At 38.8% G+C, this 17,372-nt stretch overlaps 1 protein-coding gene and 1 long non-coding RNA gene across 2 annotated transcripts; both read left to right on the top strand.

The window, feature by feature from the left end:
• The first annotated feature begins 9,205 nt into the window (after window positions 1-9,205).
• LOC148098378 (uncharacterized) lies at window positions 9,206-13,154 on the top strand. The gene is made up of 3 exons (XR_015720693.1): window positions 9,206-9,299; window positions 9,804-9,842; window positions 12,643-13,154. It is a non-coding gene; the product is annotated as an uncharacterized LOC148098378 (long non-coding RNA).
• A 267-nt stretch (window positions 13,155-13,421) lies between these two features.
• Window positions 13,422-16,669, top strand: LOC148098379 (uncharacterized). The gene is made up of 4 exons (XM_087852096.1): window positions 13,422-13,680; window positions 13,775-13,930; window positions 15,284-15,373; window positions 15,992-16,669. The coding sequence occupies exons 1-4, from the start codon at window positions 13,513-13,515 to the stop codon at window positions 16,307-16,309; spliced, it is 732 nt and encodes a 243-aa protein (XP_087708222.1). The 5' UTR covers window positions 13,422-13,512; the 3' UTR covers window positions 16,310-16,669.
• The last annotated feature ends 703 nt before the right edge of the window (window positions 16,670-17,372 follow it).

A 17,372-nucleotide genomic window follows, 5' to 3' on the forward strand; every position in this document is an offset into this window, starting at 1 on the left:
ACTGCATCTTTAGAAACTCAGGCAAGCTTTAGCTTCAGTCAAATGCAGAGGCTCATTCTATTATACTGTAAAACTCACACTTCATGCTCATTCAACCATGAGACCAACTAGTGATTCATAGCCATTCCCAGGTTAATAAATACACAAGACCTCAAATTTAGAAACAATAGGCTGTACGGTTGTATTATATTTCTAATATTAGTGCACATAAAGAAGTGTAGCGGTCATGAAAAATGCCTCGATGGGGTGGATGCCAGTTTCAGAAGCATATAGACTGCAGAACTGAGAATGCGTCTTACTGCATGATTTATAGGTCTTTGGCTATTATGTGCAGTTTTATGATGTATGTGTTCACTTACCCGAAAGGAGGTACGTATAGTGTAGGCTAGTAACTGAGGATCGAAGTGAATGATGTTTGAGTCATGCATTTTTCATTACATCGTAGGTTTTGGAGGTGCTTGGTGGTTTGCTGTTTCCTAGAAAGAATTTCTTTCTACTTTATTTTAGAAAGCCCAAAAAAATAAAATAAAAAATGGCAGTGTGAAGGAAGATTTTAGGGGATTTTAAACCAAAAGTTAGATTTCACTATTTGACAAACATTTTACTTCATCTTTGTGGGTGACAGCTGGCATTCAGGTGCTGACAATTGAATATTAATAACGCAAAACCTGCAAGCTAGTTCAGGCAGAAAATTTGAGACTCACTGCAGCTGATGCTTTAAACTGAGCTTATATAATGTACAGCCTTAACTGGACAGTCTATTTAAATTGTCAAAGTATTCACTGTTCACAGCTGCTATTCCTGCTGCTACAGTAGTTATTCTAAGTGTCTCTCATCTCACTGTTGCTTTTAGTTATGTTTACATGGGGACCAGTATCATTTTGACTGTAAATCGCTGGATTAGAAAATTACAGCTATATTTTGAAATATAGATGATACACTATCACACTGTACTATAGATAAAGATGTACGGCATAAGATGAAAATGTCTTTTTTTTAATTTTTTTATTTTTTTATTTTTTTATTTTTATGGAAAACGTATGGAAAACTAAACAGACACATTATGACAATCTGCACATCATCTTAGCTCCACTGCGGTATGTGGGTTCTGGTATTTAAACTCTATTCACATTTAACAAACATGTTGTGTGAATCACAGCAGAGAAAGCAAGACTAATACATTCATATTATTCAAAAGAAGGTCACCGCATTCAACACGATTTTCTGTGTATATTAAAACTTGACGATAAACTTGACAATGGTGTGCTAACTACCGATTAATGGTAGCAAGAATGGTCAATATGAAACTCAATGTACTATTTAGTAGGCCGTTCTTGTATGGGGTTTAACCTGCTTTTGCCTTCAATACTGCTTCTGTCCTTTGTGGTGTGTTATCCTGCTGGATTATGTGGTCATAATGGCACTGACATGGTAAGTGACAATACTCAAGTAGGCTGTGTTTAAATGAGGCTCAGTTGGTACTAAGGGTCCCAAAGTGTGCCAGGAATATTGTGCTCCACACCATTACACTATGACCTCTAACATGAACCACTGATATAAGCAGAGATGGGCAGTAACGAGTTACTGTAATGCAATTACTTTTTTCAAGTAACTAGTAAAGTAAGGGTTTACTATTGCAAAAAGGTAATTAGATTACTGTTACTTTCCTGTAAGCACGCTGTGTTACTGCGTTACTAGAACCGTGAGTGTCTCATGACAATGACGTAAGCGAGTGCGACGTTCGTGGCAACAGCTGTGTGCAGATCAACAATGGATAATATAACGAGTGCGGCAGAGAGTATGACCGTGCAGCGTTTAAAGCGTGGAAGTACTGACCTTACTCTGAGTTTGATTCTGTAAAAAGTGACAAAAACATTAGCGTCCACTGTTCACTGCGTGGGAAGAAAACTTCTTTTTACAGCGAAAAAACCCCCCTAAACTTCCGAGCAAGCACCGACAGTACGCTGCCATGGGAATGTGAAACTGCCAGATGCTTCCACTAACCACTACGACACACCTGCACCAGGGCAAACCTGCGCCTGCCCCACTCCTGCTATACAGGTGAAAATAGAGCAACAGGACCGCTGAGTCTTTGATTTTATTTATTTTCTGCTGTGTTTTACGTGCATTTATTTGAAAGAGTAGAGAGCAGAAAATAGGTTTAAATGTTAAACAAATCTCTTCCAGTCAGAGAATGTTGCATATAATTTAATGTTTGCTTGATGCGGAAAGTTAAAAGATTAAAACTAATAAAACTAGTTTCAAAATGAGACTTTTTCATTTGATTAAATTTTATGTGATGGATTATGCAGAAAAAATAGAATTGGGCTGAAAGAACTATTGCTTCAACCCTATTCAGGTTGTAAATCATTTTTTCAAAAAGTAACTAAGTAACTAATTACTTTTGAAAATAAGTAATCAGTAAAGTAACGGGATTACTTTTTGGGGAAGTAATCAGTAATTAGTTACTGATTACTTTTTTTAAAGTAACTTGACCAACACTGGATATAAGGTAGGATGGATCCATGTTTTCACGCCGTTTGTGCCAACTTTCCTACCACTCAAATCTTGCAACGAAATTGAAACTCATCAGACCAAGAAATTGTTTTGATAATTCTGCTGTACAACTTTGGTGATCCTGTGTGATTTGAAGCTTCCAGTTCTTGAATGACAGAAGTGGCATGTGATGTACTCTCCTGCTCCTGAAGCTCATGTGCCTTATGGTTCGATGTGTTATGCATTCAGCGATGCTCTTCTGCATACCTTGCCTGTAACAAGTGGTTATTTGAGTTCATATTGCCTTCCTTCTAGCTTAAAGCAGTCCAGCCATTCTCCTATGATGTCTGGAATCAACAATGCATTTTTCCCCAGAGATCTACTGCTCAGTGGATATTTTTTCTTTTTCTGGTCATTTTTTGTAAACTCTGGAGATGGTTGCATGGGAAAATCCCAGTAGATCAGCAGATTCTAAAATTCGCAAATAAGCCTGTCTGGCATCAACCGTCATGTTCAGAGCTACTTCAGTCACCTTTCTTCCCCCCCTCCTGATGCTCACTTTGAACTTCAGCAGGTCATCTTGACCACGTCTACATGTCTAAATGCATTTAATTGCAGTCATGTGTTTGGTTGATTGGATATATTTGTTAAAACAAAAAGAATCAAATGACTAAATCTACCTGCAGAGCTTGACAGCCGCTGTAGTAATTATGCATCAAAAGAAGACAGCATGCCATTAAGAGAGGTGTCAGCACACCAGGGGAAAAAAACAGTAGTGGAATACTGTACAGAGCAATATAAAACACTATTCTAGTGGATCAGTGGATTTTATCACCTATGCTACATAATATCATTAAATCTATAAAATGTGTGCTCAAGAGACTCATAGATTTGCAGAAAAGATTCAGCCAATGCAGAGGCTTCTTGAACAAGATGTGGTTGATGTATTGAATAATTTATGTAGCATAGATTTCCATCCCCGATGTAAAGACACATGTCTGAAATAACAGAAGCTAACACTAAATCTTTCAGATCAACTGCTGTGGTTAGAAATCGGGTGTATTTTACTTAGTTCTGCATTGGATCTGACTTAAAATGTTTTTACTCTCATGCTACTACAAACAGACGGAGATGCACACACAGAAAAACACATGTGTATGATTTAAAATCCCATGGAGATGCCCTGTATTTTCTGAGCAAGACCTCACTTGCACAGAGGCAAGTATGATTTTAGCATTTAATTTACACTCCCATCAGAAATGTGGATTCTAATGATATCTGCTGCTGCAGAATTATAGAAGCTTTCAACTTTCTTCATGGTACCCTTTGAAGCCAAATAGGCAGATCATCAGGGTAAAAACAATCACTTATGATGTGCCTTAGGTACAAAGGGGAGGCATTAATTTGCCGGACCATCACATGAATATCAATTGCTTGCTTCGATAGGTTGGCCTTAGCTAGACCAATGATGTGATGTGGTGATGAATTTTCTTTGAGAATATGCCAGGCTCTTGTTTTAGTCTGACAAACTCACCATTCATAAAAGTTAAAGGCAACACCTGTCCTGTGACTTTCAGTATTTACACATAGAAAGATAGAAAATGAATATCAGAGCTTTGCATCAAAAACAGGCCTCCAGTTAGAGAAAAATGTGCTTTTAATTTTCTCTCTCTCTCAATCTCAAAGTGTGAGCTGATGAAGACACAGTCAACAACAGGATAGCACTGACATTTCCCTGGTGCTGCAACATACCCAGCAGCAGTCGAGCAACATGCTGTTTGAATTTCCATGTGTCAAGGATGTCAATGCCTTGCTAAATATCTGCTAATGACAGTATAATGATGATGAAATAGTTGTTTTAGATAGTGAATGGGTTTTGTTATTAAACTTAACTGGATTATTGGCTGTGAAATAATGTTCTCTGATATGTATTATACAGTAGGGTGTTTGGTTTGGGTGTTTTAAACACCAAGCATGCTGGGCATCTTGACAGCTAAACTGATGTCAAACTGAGCAAAGGCAACTGATGTAGAAGAGACCGCCTTAACTGATGAAATGTTTTTCATCTGAAGTCAAATGGAAGCACTGTGGGTCTCCTTTGCTGTTGCACAATTGACGTCAGAGGCATCAAGCCAGCCTACTGTAAATAATTTGGTGTCTTATACGGAGGTAGTGTTTTTCTTTAATTTATTTTATTAATTATCATGAAGATGCAGCTTCATGGTATTTTTATTTTCCAACTACAGTTCAAGGGAAAACAAAATTGAATAATCCTTTCAAAATATGGAAGACCCATTCACATCCTTAGCTTTGGAAGCTAAACCAAACAAATACATCACAGACACTGGAGGTACTTTATGCTGAAAAGGTACTTGGCACAAGATCTGACAGTAGAAAGAAGAAAAAAAAAACTACTGCGGGCTCTTATCCATGCATAGAACATCAGACGTTATGGTTTTAATTTGATATTTCAGCCGCTTTTCAATGGTATTAAAGTACTTGAGACAAAGGCACTTTCAAATACTTGATTCATGGCACCGTAGTCTGTGCCACTGGGGATGATCTTGGCTTGCGAAGCCTTTTTGGATTTGTGGAGTCAATTGGGCTGCAAGGCTGCTGCCACTTTTGTCTCCTTGAGAAAGATTTTTTAAAAGCTGCTCTGTGAAGACGATCTCTGTGTTTTGCTTTCAGTAGAGCTCTGGAGACGCTTACACAGTCAAGAGTCCGTTAGAAATCTAATTTATCATCTTTTAGGGTGAGTCAAGCATGCAACAGTTGTCTGGTGGAGCACACACTCTCCTGGCCACATGAATTTTATTTTATTTTTTTTATTTTAAACAGAAATTTTCACAGCGGGTTAAATTGTTTGATGAAGGCAAATGATTAAGGATCAGTCTTGCTTCTTGTGGTGTATTCGCTGCATTTATCACAGTGGGATAATACTGACATCACACTGGCTCCTCAAGCAATTATTTTGTATACTTTATCTCCTCACAAAGGATCACTTCATGATATATTATCCTCCAGGTATCAGGAGCATTTGAGTGACTCCTCCTGGTGCTTATTGATTATAAAGACTAGTGCTGTGAAGGGTGCTGTGCTAAAGAAAACCAGTTGACACAATGTTTAAATACAATGCATTTAGGATTAATCACCATCTAGAAGAAGTCAATTTATTTCAGTAAGAAGAGATCATTTGAAAGAGCAGAACAAGATTTATTAAGTCAGAAATGAATCAATGTATCCAGTAATTAGACAGCTGTGATACATTGGTTGATGAGAACGCTGGTGGTGAAGATGAAGGCTGAGGTTTGGATAGAGCTCTGAGAGCACAGATGTAAACCACGCAGATTGTGCTTTATATTCACCCATGGAAGCAGGCAGGTGAATGATTACAGCTCCTGCTTATTGAATATGCGCATAAGCTTCACATATACCTAATTTAGATAATTATAAATAAATATACATTTTCTTCGTTGGCGACATGTGTATTAACCCATAAGAGTCCTGACTCATTTTTACGGTCAGAAAAACAATGGGAGTCAGTGTTAAAACTTTAACAGGAACTTTCCTCAACATTCTAAAGGGTTAATGATGAATCCATGTGTACATATAGCATTATTTATTTATATTAACTTATAATCTGCCAGAGAGTACAATGAATTCAAAGACAAGTCCCTGATTCATATGCTGCTGACTAGCTAACAATTAACCTGTAAGCTGGTGGGCCAGAGTGATTAGATGCCTCTAGTGTGAATCATTTGTCTTGAGGACAGTTTTATTCAAACCCCACCATCTTCTATTCTGAAACACCACTCTAAACAGACTATCCAACATGTGGAAAACTGGTTTGTGTGCCCTCAAGCCAAGCGCACTAAGACCACAGGACAGAACGTGGAGAGAGATCATTGTTATCCAAGTTAAGAGTCCACCCAAGGGTTTGGAAATTCATTAAAGAGGCAGGTGAACATGTTCAGTACTCAGTGTTGGGGAGTAACGGAATACATGTACCACCGTTACGTATTTAAAATACAAAATATGAGTAACTGTATTCCGTTACAGTTACCGTTTAAAAAGGTGGTATTTAGAATACAGTTACTTTGTTGAAATAAATGGATTACACGGCGGTACTTCCCTGTTTCATATTGTGGCGGGTCAGGACTGTTTGGGTTTTGTTTGACAGCTACGTTCTGTTGTTCCAGGCGGCAGCATTACGGTTGCCATGGTTACAGGGTGACGGTCTCTCTCTGCGTGTTTCCTGGGTGAGAGAGAGGCCTTTTTGTTGTTGTTGTGCTAAGCTAATAGGCAGAATGCTACAGGTATAGCTCTAAAGAATGTAGCATCATAGGCAGTGTAGTCTGTGCTGCAGGGAGAATGGACTGCCATACACGTTATGTGTCTGTGAGCGAGGGAGGGAGAAAAAGGAAAAGTACGAGCTGTCATCGAGCAAAAACGGGAGCTGGAAGCATGTAAATATAATAATAACCACTGCAGCCAAGAAGAGAGCCTGACGAGCCCAGTTGTAAGTAAGCTATTAAGACTCGACTGTACACCGTGTTCGTGTTTTCCTCCAAAAACAATAAGTTCTGTTGGAGCAGCCTTTCAACGCCTCTCTCTGTCTCTCGCTAGCAAAGTTGACCCAGACAACAAAGTAAAGCTAGTTTTCAGCTACGAGCCCAACACGAACCCACCGTATTAGCCAGAGGTCCCTTCACTACGGGTTCGGAGCCGCGGACCTTCAGTAACAGTAATAAATCACAGCAATAGTACATTCATGTAGTTGTAAACAGCATGATAATATATTAAGTAATCCAAAGTATTCAGAATATGTTACTCTCATTGAGTAACGTAACGGAATACGTTACAGAATACATTTTGGGGCATGTATTCTGTATTCTGTAATGGAATACATTTTAAAAGTAACCTTCCCAACACTGTCAGTACTGCATATATCATAACATACATGAACCCTATAACATTTACAGAGGGGTGTCGTTAAGTGTTTCTATTACAAAAAAAACCCCCCAAAATAATACTACAGGGGTAGGCAATGAATTTTCCCCAAGGAGCCATATGACAAACTGGGCCTTTTGTCAAGACCTGCAACAATAAGCGATGAAATTAACATTGAGCAGAATATATATAGTTCAGTTTATTGGTTATATATATAGTTCAGTTTATTGGTGTGTCCCTTTACAAAAGGCTTGTTTGTTCTGGGGGTAGATACTAGAAAAGGGTATATGCTTTATCTATGATGTGAGAGTTTCACTTACTCCAAGATGCCACCTTGAGCTCCACTTTACTACAACTCCAAGGCAGCATTTTATGGAAATTTCCTCAAGGGACATTCAAAGTAGAGCAACTGTGAACAACTAAAAACAATGCTAAAATTTAAGGGGGAAAAAAAAAAAAAAAAAAAAAAAAAAAAGGGGCCCTTTAAAATTTTAAACAAGATATCAATTTTGGAAGGTGGATTTTTTGCCTTTGAGAGACAGGTAACTTGAGGAGAGCAGTTTACCATTTGGGAAGACCTAATGTAAACTGCCTCAGGGCAGATTTGACCCCAGGCCACTTGCTCAATCCCTTGAGCTACAGTACACCAGAACCCAAAAACATATTTTTGACTCCCATTTGTCTGACTTTGGTCTAACACATAGCAACATTGGGGTCATAATGTGATTGCTTACATTGCACATTACTTAATCACTCCCAGCACAAATGGGTATAGGTAGACATGAAGGCTTAACCACTATCTGTCAAGTGTAGGTTGTGTGCAGGCAGGATAGGACCCAAAGTGCAGATACTCAAAGGCAAAAGTGCACTCAAAAACAGCTTTAATGCTGACTCAAAAAAATAAAACTGAAAATGCAAAAATAAACTTACACAGGAAGGCAGACAGAACACACAGCATGGGATGATGGAGATCACAACACAGACAAAAGAAAACACAGAGCTTAAGTACACAGAGGGAGCAATCAGGGAATGGGAGACAGGAGGGAAACACAGCTGAGACAAATCAGGGCTAATGAGACAAGGGAAGCAAAACCAGACACTTTAACATAGGACACGGACTTTCAAAGTAAAACAGGAAACACAGACTGGACTACAGACAGACTCCCAAGCAGACACTCGACAGAGGGAAGAGAGAAGTGGGACCAGGGCAGACACAGAACAGAAGGAGTATGGAAACCCAAACTTAAGAAGAAGAAGAAGAACCGGGGAAAATAGAAATGCAAAACAGAAACCAGAAACCTTCACAGTAAAAAAACCCAAGATGAGCACACAAATAAAGGTACAAAAATGAAAACACTGGGTCAGTGACACAGGTACCCTAACACTATCAAGCCTAAGTGTTCATCACTACTATAACATCATGCTTCCCTTTTCCCTCAGAGGTTTGTGCACTGAAAAAAATGTTTTTTTGGCCCTGTAATTATTATTTCAATTAGCTATATAAATTTTACAAAAAAATACAAATTCAGTGCTATTACTTTAAAATAGCAGTTTTTCTTGTAGTGCATTACTTGAGGATTGTTTGTAATTATGTGTCCTCAGTTTTGTATGTAAATTGAATCATTCGATCCAAGTAATATTCACCAAACCAATTCATTGGCTTAATTAGTTGATATTTCCAAGTAAAATGTAATGGAGTGACATCAGTGAATATGGCCACCTTCTCTGCATTCGGAGCATGACGTCAAAGCCCCTCCCCACATTTGAGCGGTCTTTCTTCAGACATACCATGGTCCACATTTCGGCGGTTGGTAGACTTGACGGAAACGGGAAGAAGTGGAACCATGAATGTAAGTTTTAAGCGGGCAAACTTTGCACGTTCCTGTTGTCTCACCTACTTAAGTCAGTTTCTCCGCACTAAAAGCAGCTGCGCTAGCAAATAGTGTATTTTCCTGCTAGACTTGCTAACTAACTTTCCTGGCAGGAGCTATGTCCAGAATTTCCCACAGCACTTTACAGCTTAGATGGCCACCTAAACAACACACGCCTGCTGCCTTAACTAACGTCTTTGTGAATAAAACGACCACGGTCCAGTTTAAAATAATTGCTGCACCGCTGCCACGAGGTGTATTTTGAAAAACAAAAAACAAAAACGATGTACGCACTCGATTTCACTCAAGTCTTCATGTTGACCTGTTTTAAATTTGACACCGAGCTGACATATGTTTAAAAAAAAAAAAAAAAAAAAAAATTGATATCAGTGTGCATCCTTGAGTTAGTAGAAATTAGTTGAAAAGCTTATAGATAACCTTTTTTCTTTTCCCCCCTTTTTTTTTTTTTTTTTTTTTTTACAGAACATAGGACCTTCTGACTGCTAATTTGAACTCCACAAGGTAAGATCAAATTAGTAACGATTAGGTTTAACTTGTCACATAATTTCTTTGTGTGGCAGTTTGGTTTAATTTTGAGATGGTCAATTTGTCTGTTTAAGGTGCCACAACATGAGATGGATGTGTAAGATATGTAGCTTTGAGTCAGAGAAGAGGTTGGGATTGTTAAAACACTACAGACTAAAGCATGGAAATGGTGGTCGCAGCCAGTCAGTCCCTTGTCTTCACACTGATTGCCCTTGCTCGTTTAAAACATTTAATGCCCTTAAGACCCATTTGTCTCGACACCATGTGAAGATGGTCACACAAAGTGGACCTCTTTCATTTACTTGTCTACTTTGCTGCTCTGTTTTTTTTAATTCAGAGAAGCAGTATTTTGAGCATCTTAACAACCACTTAAGGAAGTTTGAAGTAGTTGCATGTGTCTTCAAAAACTGCAACTTCAGTACAAATATTTATTCCACCTTTGCTACACATAGACACAGAAAACACCAGTCACACACCCTTGAGGATTTTAAAACTGAAGTATTAAAAAGCAAACCTAATGAACCCATGTTTGCTCAGGATGAGACCTGTGTGGAAGAGAGCTTAGAACTTTGGGATGGGGAACCACAGGAGTTGTCTCAAGATATAGAAGAGAAATTTGGCTATCTATTTTTAAAGTTAGAAAGCATGTTCAATGTCCCAAACAAATGCATTGATGAAATAGTAGATGAGCTTCAGTTTATATCCACCTCTGCATCTGGTCCACTTTTAAGAGATGTGGTGGTGTCCACCTTGAAAAGCCATAATTGTGATCTGGATCCAGCCATTATCTCAGATTTAGTGAAAAATCTTTGTGAGACACACCCTATAAGTACTGCCTTGGGGACAGGTGGCCCTTTCACAACGTATTACAAGAGAAGAGAATTTATGAAGAAGCATTTTTCAGTTGTTGAACCAGAAGAACACATACTTGATAAAAAAAAGGGCAAAACCTTCCAGTATGTCCCAATATTGCCCTCCTTGGTGCAGGTCCTAAGTAAGTCTTTTCAAGAAAACACATTTGAAGGTGAAAAAAAAACCTGAAAATGACTTTAAGTACCAGACATTTCGTGATGGATCTCACTATCAAAACAACAAGTTTTTCTCTGTAGAGGAGAACAGAGTGAGTCTCATCCTGTACATTGATGACTTTGAGGTATGTAATCCTCTTGGGACATCTCGAAAAAAGCACAAAGTCACAGCTGTCTATTGGGTGTTGGGAAACATTCCGGTGCAGTTACGTTCCACATTGACATCAATCTACCTTGCAATTCTGTGTAAGGCTGAAGACACCAAGCAGTTTGGATTCCAGCGAGTTTTAGAGCCACTGTTAACAGATATCCAAAGCTTGGAGAAAGATGGTCTTTTTGTTCCAGCGTTAGGGAAAGCCATCAAAGGGACTGTGGTCAGTGTGGTGGCAGATAATTTGGGGGCGCACTCTGTGGCAGGATTTGTCGAAAGCTTTGCAGGGTCATACATCTGCCGGTTTTGTGTTGGGGAGCGATCCAAGTTTCAGTCCAATGAAGTGAGATCTGGGTCTTTTCATCAAAGAACCAAAGATCAACATACACTGCATGTACAGACAGCTGTGTCTAGTCCAGATCACCCTCATTGTTATGGTGTAAAAAAACAGTGTGCATTGTCAGAAAAACTTGAGCATTTTCATGTTACATCTGGTTACCCTCCAGATGTTTTACATGATCTGCTGGAGGGCATTGTTCCAGTGGAACTGGCTTTGGCATTTGATAACTTGATCAAGAAAAAATATTTTTCTCTCATGGAACTGAATGATGCCATTTCCAATTTCCCATACAAGTGGAGTGATAAAACAAATCGCCCTCATCTCATTCCTGCTAACTTTTCGACTCGAAAATCAGTAGGGGGCAACGCACATGAAAATTGGTGCTTATTACGTCTTTTGCCTCTGATTATAGGTTTAAAAGTACCCCAACAAGAGCCTGTATGGCAGATGCTGATGACACTGAAAGACATTGTGGACCTTGTCATGTCTCGAGCCCATACTGAAGAAAGCATTTGCTATCTTGACAGCATCATTTCAGAACACCGAAGCAGATTCCTTGATGTTTTCCCCCAACATAAGCTCATTCCCAAGCACCATTTCCTTGAGCACTATCCTCAGCTCATTCGGGAATTTGGCCCCCTGGCTGCCCTCTGGACAATGAGATTCGAGGCCAAACACAGCTTTTTCAAGAAGGTGGTCAGACACACTGGTTGTTTCAGGAATATTTTGCTGTCCCTTGCAAATAAGCACCAGCTCATGGTTGCATATCATCAATCACATTCTGTCAAACCATCACTTGCAGTCACAAAAACAACAGAGGTCTCTTTAGATGTGCTTAAGGATGATCTAAAAGACCTGGTGAAATGCAAATTCCCTGCTGTTACAGCTGTGCATGTTGCCAATAATGTGTGCAGTTTAGGCACCAACTATGCAGTGGGAATGTTGTTGTGTTGTGGTTCCACTGCAGGACTGCCTGACTTTTCTGAAGTGTTACAGATAATGGTGATTTGTAACAAACTGACTTTTTTCGTGAGACAACAAAATACATGGTACAATGAACACCTGAGGAGTTATGAGCTGGAGAACACAGGGAGTGTGCAGTTACTTGAGCAAAGAGATCTTAAAGATTTTTATCCTTTGGCTTCACACACCCTTGCAGGAAGACGCCTGACAACTTTAAAGCACCACATTTGCCTATCCTTTTGAAATGTGAGGAGTGAATAAATGTCTGTGTATTTCTCTTCTCTGTTGTTGCAGCTTCTTCCTGTTGATATGGCACCCTCAGCGAAACTGCGGATAATTTTTGGGGAGGATGATGTCCACAAACTACTTTTACCTGCAGGCATCCCAAGCACACTTCAGGACCTCAATGATGTTCTTCGAGAGACATTTGATATTACAGGACCATTCACTGTTATGTACCAGGACATGGATTTCAACGGTCAGTTCTTCACTTTGACCTCGATTGAGGAAGTACAAGATAAAGCTAACCTCAAAGTAGTAAAAACTGAACCAGTAATCTTGAGTCTCACTACTGTGGACATGTCAGAAGTCGAATCTCCAGTTCCACTATCTACAGAAGCAAGCTCCTCCTCATCTGTATGTGACACAATCCTGTTGTCCTCCCCAGATGAGAGTGGACCATCCTACAGGTCTAAGCCATGGCCATTTAAGTTTGAAATACCAGACTTCTCTTATGATATAGACCTTGCACTGGAAGCAGGAAAGCAAGCTTATGAAAATGATGGCACACTTTTGAACAACCCAAGCGTAACTAGTAGCATTCATGAGAAGCTTGCAGAGACTATATTTGGCTTCCCAGCATATCCAACTGGTGTCCAGATTTTAGCTGTTGCTGAAGCCTTGGTAGCAAAATACCCATGCCTCAAAGAGCCAGGGTCTTTTAATGGCCTATATGGTTGGCAACAGAGGATAAAGTATAAAATGGGCAACTACAGGGCAAAGTTAAGAGGTCGCCAATTAGCCATTCCAGAGCTCAAGGTGAACACACTGAAGAGACGATGCTCCAGTGAAGAGGGTTCACTTAAAGGCTTTAAAAGGGCAAAAAAAGCTGAAGTCAACTATCTGCCACCACTGCCATTCGGTGAGACTGAGGAAACCTTAGAGATGGAGAGACTAGATTTGCTGAAGGAAATGAAGAAGAAGCACAATGAGAGGGCAATTAATGAGAAAATGGAGAAGTCTTTCGCTATGAGAAGAAAAGAGGTTGTCAAGGATTGCCCCGCAATCCAAGACCTCTTAGAGAGGTGGCCTTCTCTGTTCTGTGAAAATCAGGTAAATCCAGTTCTTGTTCATGCAGCAACTAAGTGTATGTGAGATCTCATGAGTCATCTTTGACATCATTTTGTGTTTTTATCTCTCATTTCAGATCAAAGAGGAGTTTAAGCGAATAACCACAATTCATCTGGAGCGAACGTTTTTGTCCAGATTGGACGGGTACACCACCAAACTCCTGGAGATATTTCGAAGGAAGGGTGGGACTGCAGGGACCAAAATAAAACCAATGTTGGACTCACTGAATAAGGTAAAATTTTAAATTATTTTAATTACATAATCTAATGGAAAAGATGAGGTCATACACACTGAGAATGTATCACTCTTATTTAAAGGACAAGTTTGTTATTTTACACTTAAAGCTTTGTTTTCAGATTGTTTATGATGAAATCGAACGATTTTGATTGAAATTTGGACACATGCTGCTGGCCCGAGCTTTTTTGGTTTCTGTGGTAGCACACCCCCACCTCCACAATGTCTTCATACAAAGACGTGAAACTCACTGAGTGGTCACGGGTGTTCACTGATATGTTCACACACATCGCTGCAAAAATGCTTTCCAACAGGTGTTTTACCATTTGTTGTAAAACTGTGGACCTATTTTTTCAAACACCTCACACCTGTACATTCTTCCGTACAGAGCTTGAATAATAGAATAGAATAGCGGCGGACTAATACCGTACATCACAGCACATCTAATACAAGTCAATGGAGTTGGACAAAAACTACAATAAAAAACAGTTGGAAAGTATCTTTTGCAGCGATTTTTGTGTGAACATATCAGTGAACACTCCTGACCACTCGGTGAGTTTCACGTCTTTGTAAACGACAGTTTTATGCGTTTTAGGAAGGATTGTTCCAGTGCACCTATGAAGCCATTGTGGAGGTGGGGGTGTGCTACCACAGAAACCAAAAATGCTCGGGCCAGCAGCATGTGTCCAAATTTCAATCAAAATCGTTCGATTTCATCATAAACTGAAAACAGGGCTTTAAGTGTAAAATACTGAACTTGTCCTTTAATCTGATCAGTGTCTGTGTTGGCTGAAACTGTTCTCCTGATCCTGACACTGTGGCCACAATTAACAATTTATGCACATGATTGTCTCTACAAGTGTATACAAACCTGTCATCTCTCCCTTAATATGCGCTCAAAAGCAGAGAAATTTACAGAATTTTCAAAGTAACCCTCTGAGTGCAGCGAGATCCCTTCCTGCTGCCCATAGACTCCAATACAATTCTTTCCCAAAATATTACTCTTGTGTGTGGGAATTCCTGTCCTTGACTGGTTAATATTGTGATAGGAGGTACTGATATGTTGCGAAAAATTCATTTGCATGTCCAGTGATGAGGCAGAAAACTTTCCTCACTGGGCAGAGACAGTTTCTAGACCCACAGATTATGACATGCACTGGACTCTTGTCTTAACACACATCGTTGAGAAATTCATGTTAAGTTGCACACTTCACAACGTTAGAATGTAGCTGCAGGCTTACATTCTCCATGGGTAACTTTCTGTTTACATCTGTATGTGCTGTTATGTATGTATGTTACATATGTTATGTTGTGTATTTTCTGCAATAAATTTTCTTTTTGGGTTTAATAGCATCATGTCGATGGCAGAAGGGACATTATCATTCGTTGCTTAGTTGAGTATCTTGGAGAGAGTGGAGAGGAGCTGATCAAAGACCATCAGGTATCTGATGATCATAATGACTGTATTAAAATTATTGTCTAACCTTATAATCTGGTCTTCACTTGTGATGATATATTGAAGGTCAAAGATTCTCTACACTCGTGATGTTTTTTAAAAAAGACTCAAGATTAATATTTTTAATCAGGCTTTTAACTAATTTCTTAAATCTTTATGCTCTTACCCTTTATTTTTTAAATCATATTTAATCTTTATCTTATCTGCCTTAAACTTCAACTTGCCTTTTGTCTGATTTTTTTCTGACTATTTAACGATCACTTATTAACTTTATTTTATGAGCAAAAGAGTATTTAATTTGATTATACCTTTATAACCTATTTTAATGATTTAATGGTTCTGGTCTACCAACACGCGTGCCGTCCCATGGACAGCTCCAGGCTGGATGGCCCCCAAAAGTGATTTTCTTTGTCTCAGGGTCAGCCTCTGTGAAGCACGTTCTGTAACTTTACGTATGAAAAGTGCCATATGAATATTGTTTGATTTGAGTATACTAAATTGAGTATAGCTCTTTTTTTATTTTTACATTTTTTTCTCTTAACCTTTTCTTTTACTTGGAATCTATTCTAGTTATTTCTAATTGTGGTTTGTTTGTTTTCACAGGACGTCAGCCAAGAAGCATTGAAAGAGGACTGCAGTAATCACATGATGAAGATCATCGTAATCCATCCCAATGTGGCACAGGAAAACCAAGATCCTGTGAACGTGTCGGTCATCATTGAGGGGACAGAAATTCTGGAGGACTGCGGAAGTGTGACAAACGCTTGCCTCCTGCTCATGGGTGTCATCTATGCTGTCAACTTAAGTTACCCACTGAAACTGAAATATACGTTTGAGGTATTTCAGAAGCTGTTTCTTGAGCTTGACATCCTTAAAATGTCACCAAAGGTCCAGTCTCTCCACAAGAAACTTTTAGCGTGAGTGTTCCAGTGTTATTTGTGCTTTTGTCCAGCACAATTAATTTGTTTGCATTTTGTCTGTTTTCTGACAGTAATTTCAAGTGTTGCTCAGTTTTATACAAGTTCTTTCTGTCCTGAACGTCCTGAGAATGTCTGCAAAGGTAGTGATTGCAGCTGTTAATGGACAGAGTTGATGTATGTGTTCTGAAAGTTGATTAGAAGAAAGGGGACAGTGCACACTGAGTTTTTGAATAGCATGGTTTTTTTTGTATATGTGTATATGCTCTGTTTTGAAATTTGCGAGCAAGTTGCGAGCAAGTTCTATGGCCATGTTTTTTGTGGTTATAATGTTATGTAGATATTTTAAATATATCTATGCCATTTCAACTGTGAAATAAAAGTGTCCCTTAAGCTGCAAATATTTGTTTTGGAAAATATTGATTTATTATTTAATAGAATAATAAGAATATTTATTCAATTCGATTAATATTAACTAGTACATTCATAATAAATATTACTTAATAATTACATAGAATATAACAAAGAAAAGATGAGTAAGAAACACAAAGAAATATCAGCAATGTTCACTTGGGTTTTGTAATTGGATGCAATGGTATTCTGAGTAAAAGTTACAATCTATAGATGAGTATTGCCAGTGCAATTTACTTGTGTATTTCACATTAGAAATAGATGGTTCTAGTAAGTAAATATTACTTAGAAATAGCCCAAGTAAAGATTACAAGCACTTTCTGTGTGGAAAAAGTTGCCTAGCTTTTTTTAAGTAAATGTCACTCCAATTTTTTTTCAGTGTGTGTTTGTGTGTCTTTACATCTTCACAATGTCATAACAGCTGTTGTGTTTAGTCTTGGGTACAGAATGTGACATTACCATCACGCGCAATAAAAATATGTTACACCCAAAATTGTCATGTCACTAGTGATTGGAGGACCACAGGAAAAAAATCAGAAATGAGAAAATAGCTGATATGAATTAAGGCTCTTTAGATACAATCTTGGTATACCACATTCAAACCACCAACAGAACCAGACTGAGAAAGGATTCCCAAAACTGCAGTTCCTCTAGTG

This window comes from Neolamprologus brichardi, chromosome 15 (genome assembly GCF_056152115.1).
Source record: "Neolamprologus brichardi isolate AB-2024 chromosome 15, ASM5615211v1, whole genome shotgun sequence".
NCBI lineage: Eukaryota > Metazoa > Chordata > Actinopteri > Cichliformes > Cichlidae > Neolamprologus > Neolamprologus brichardi.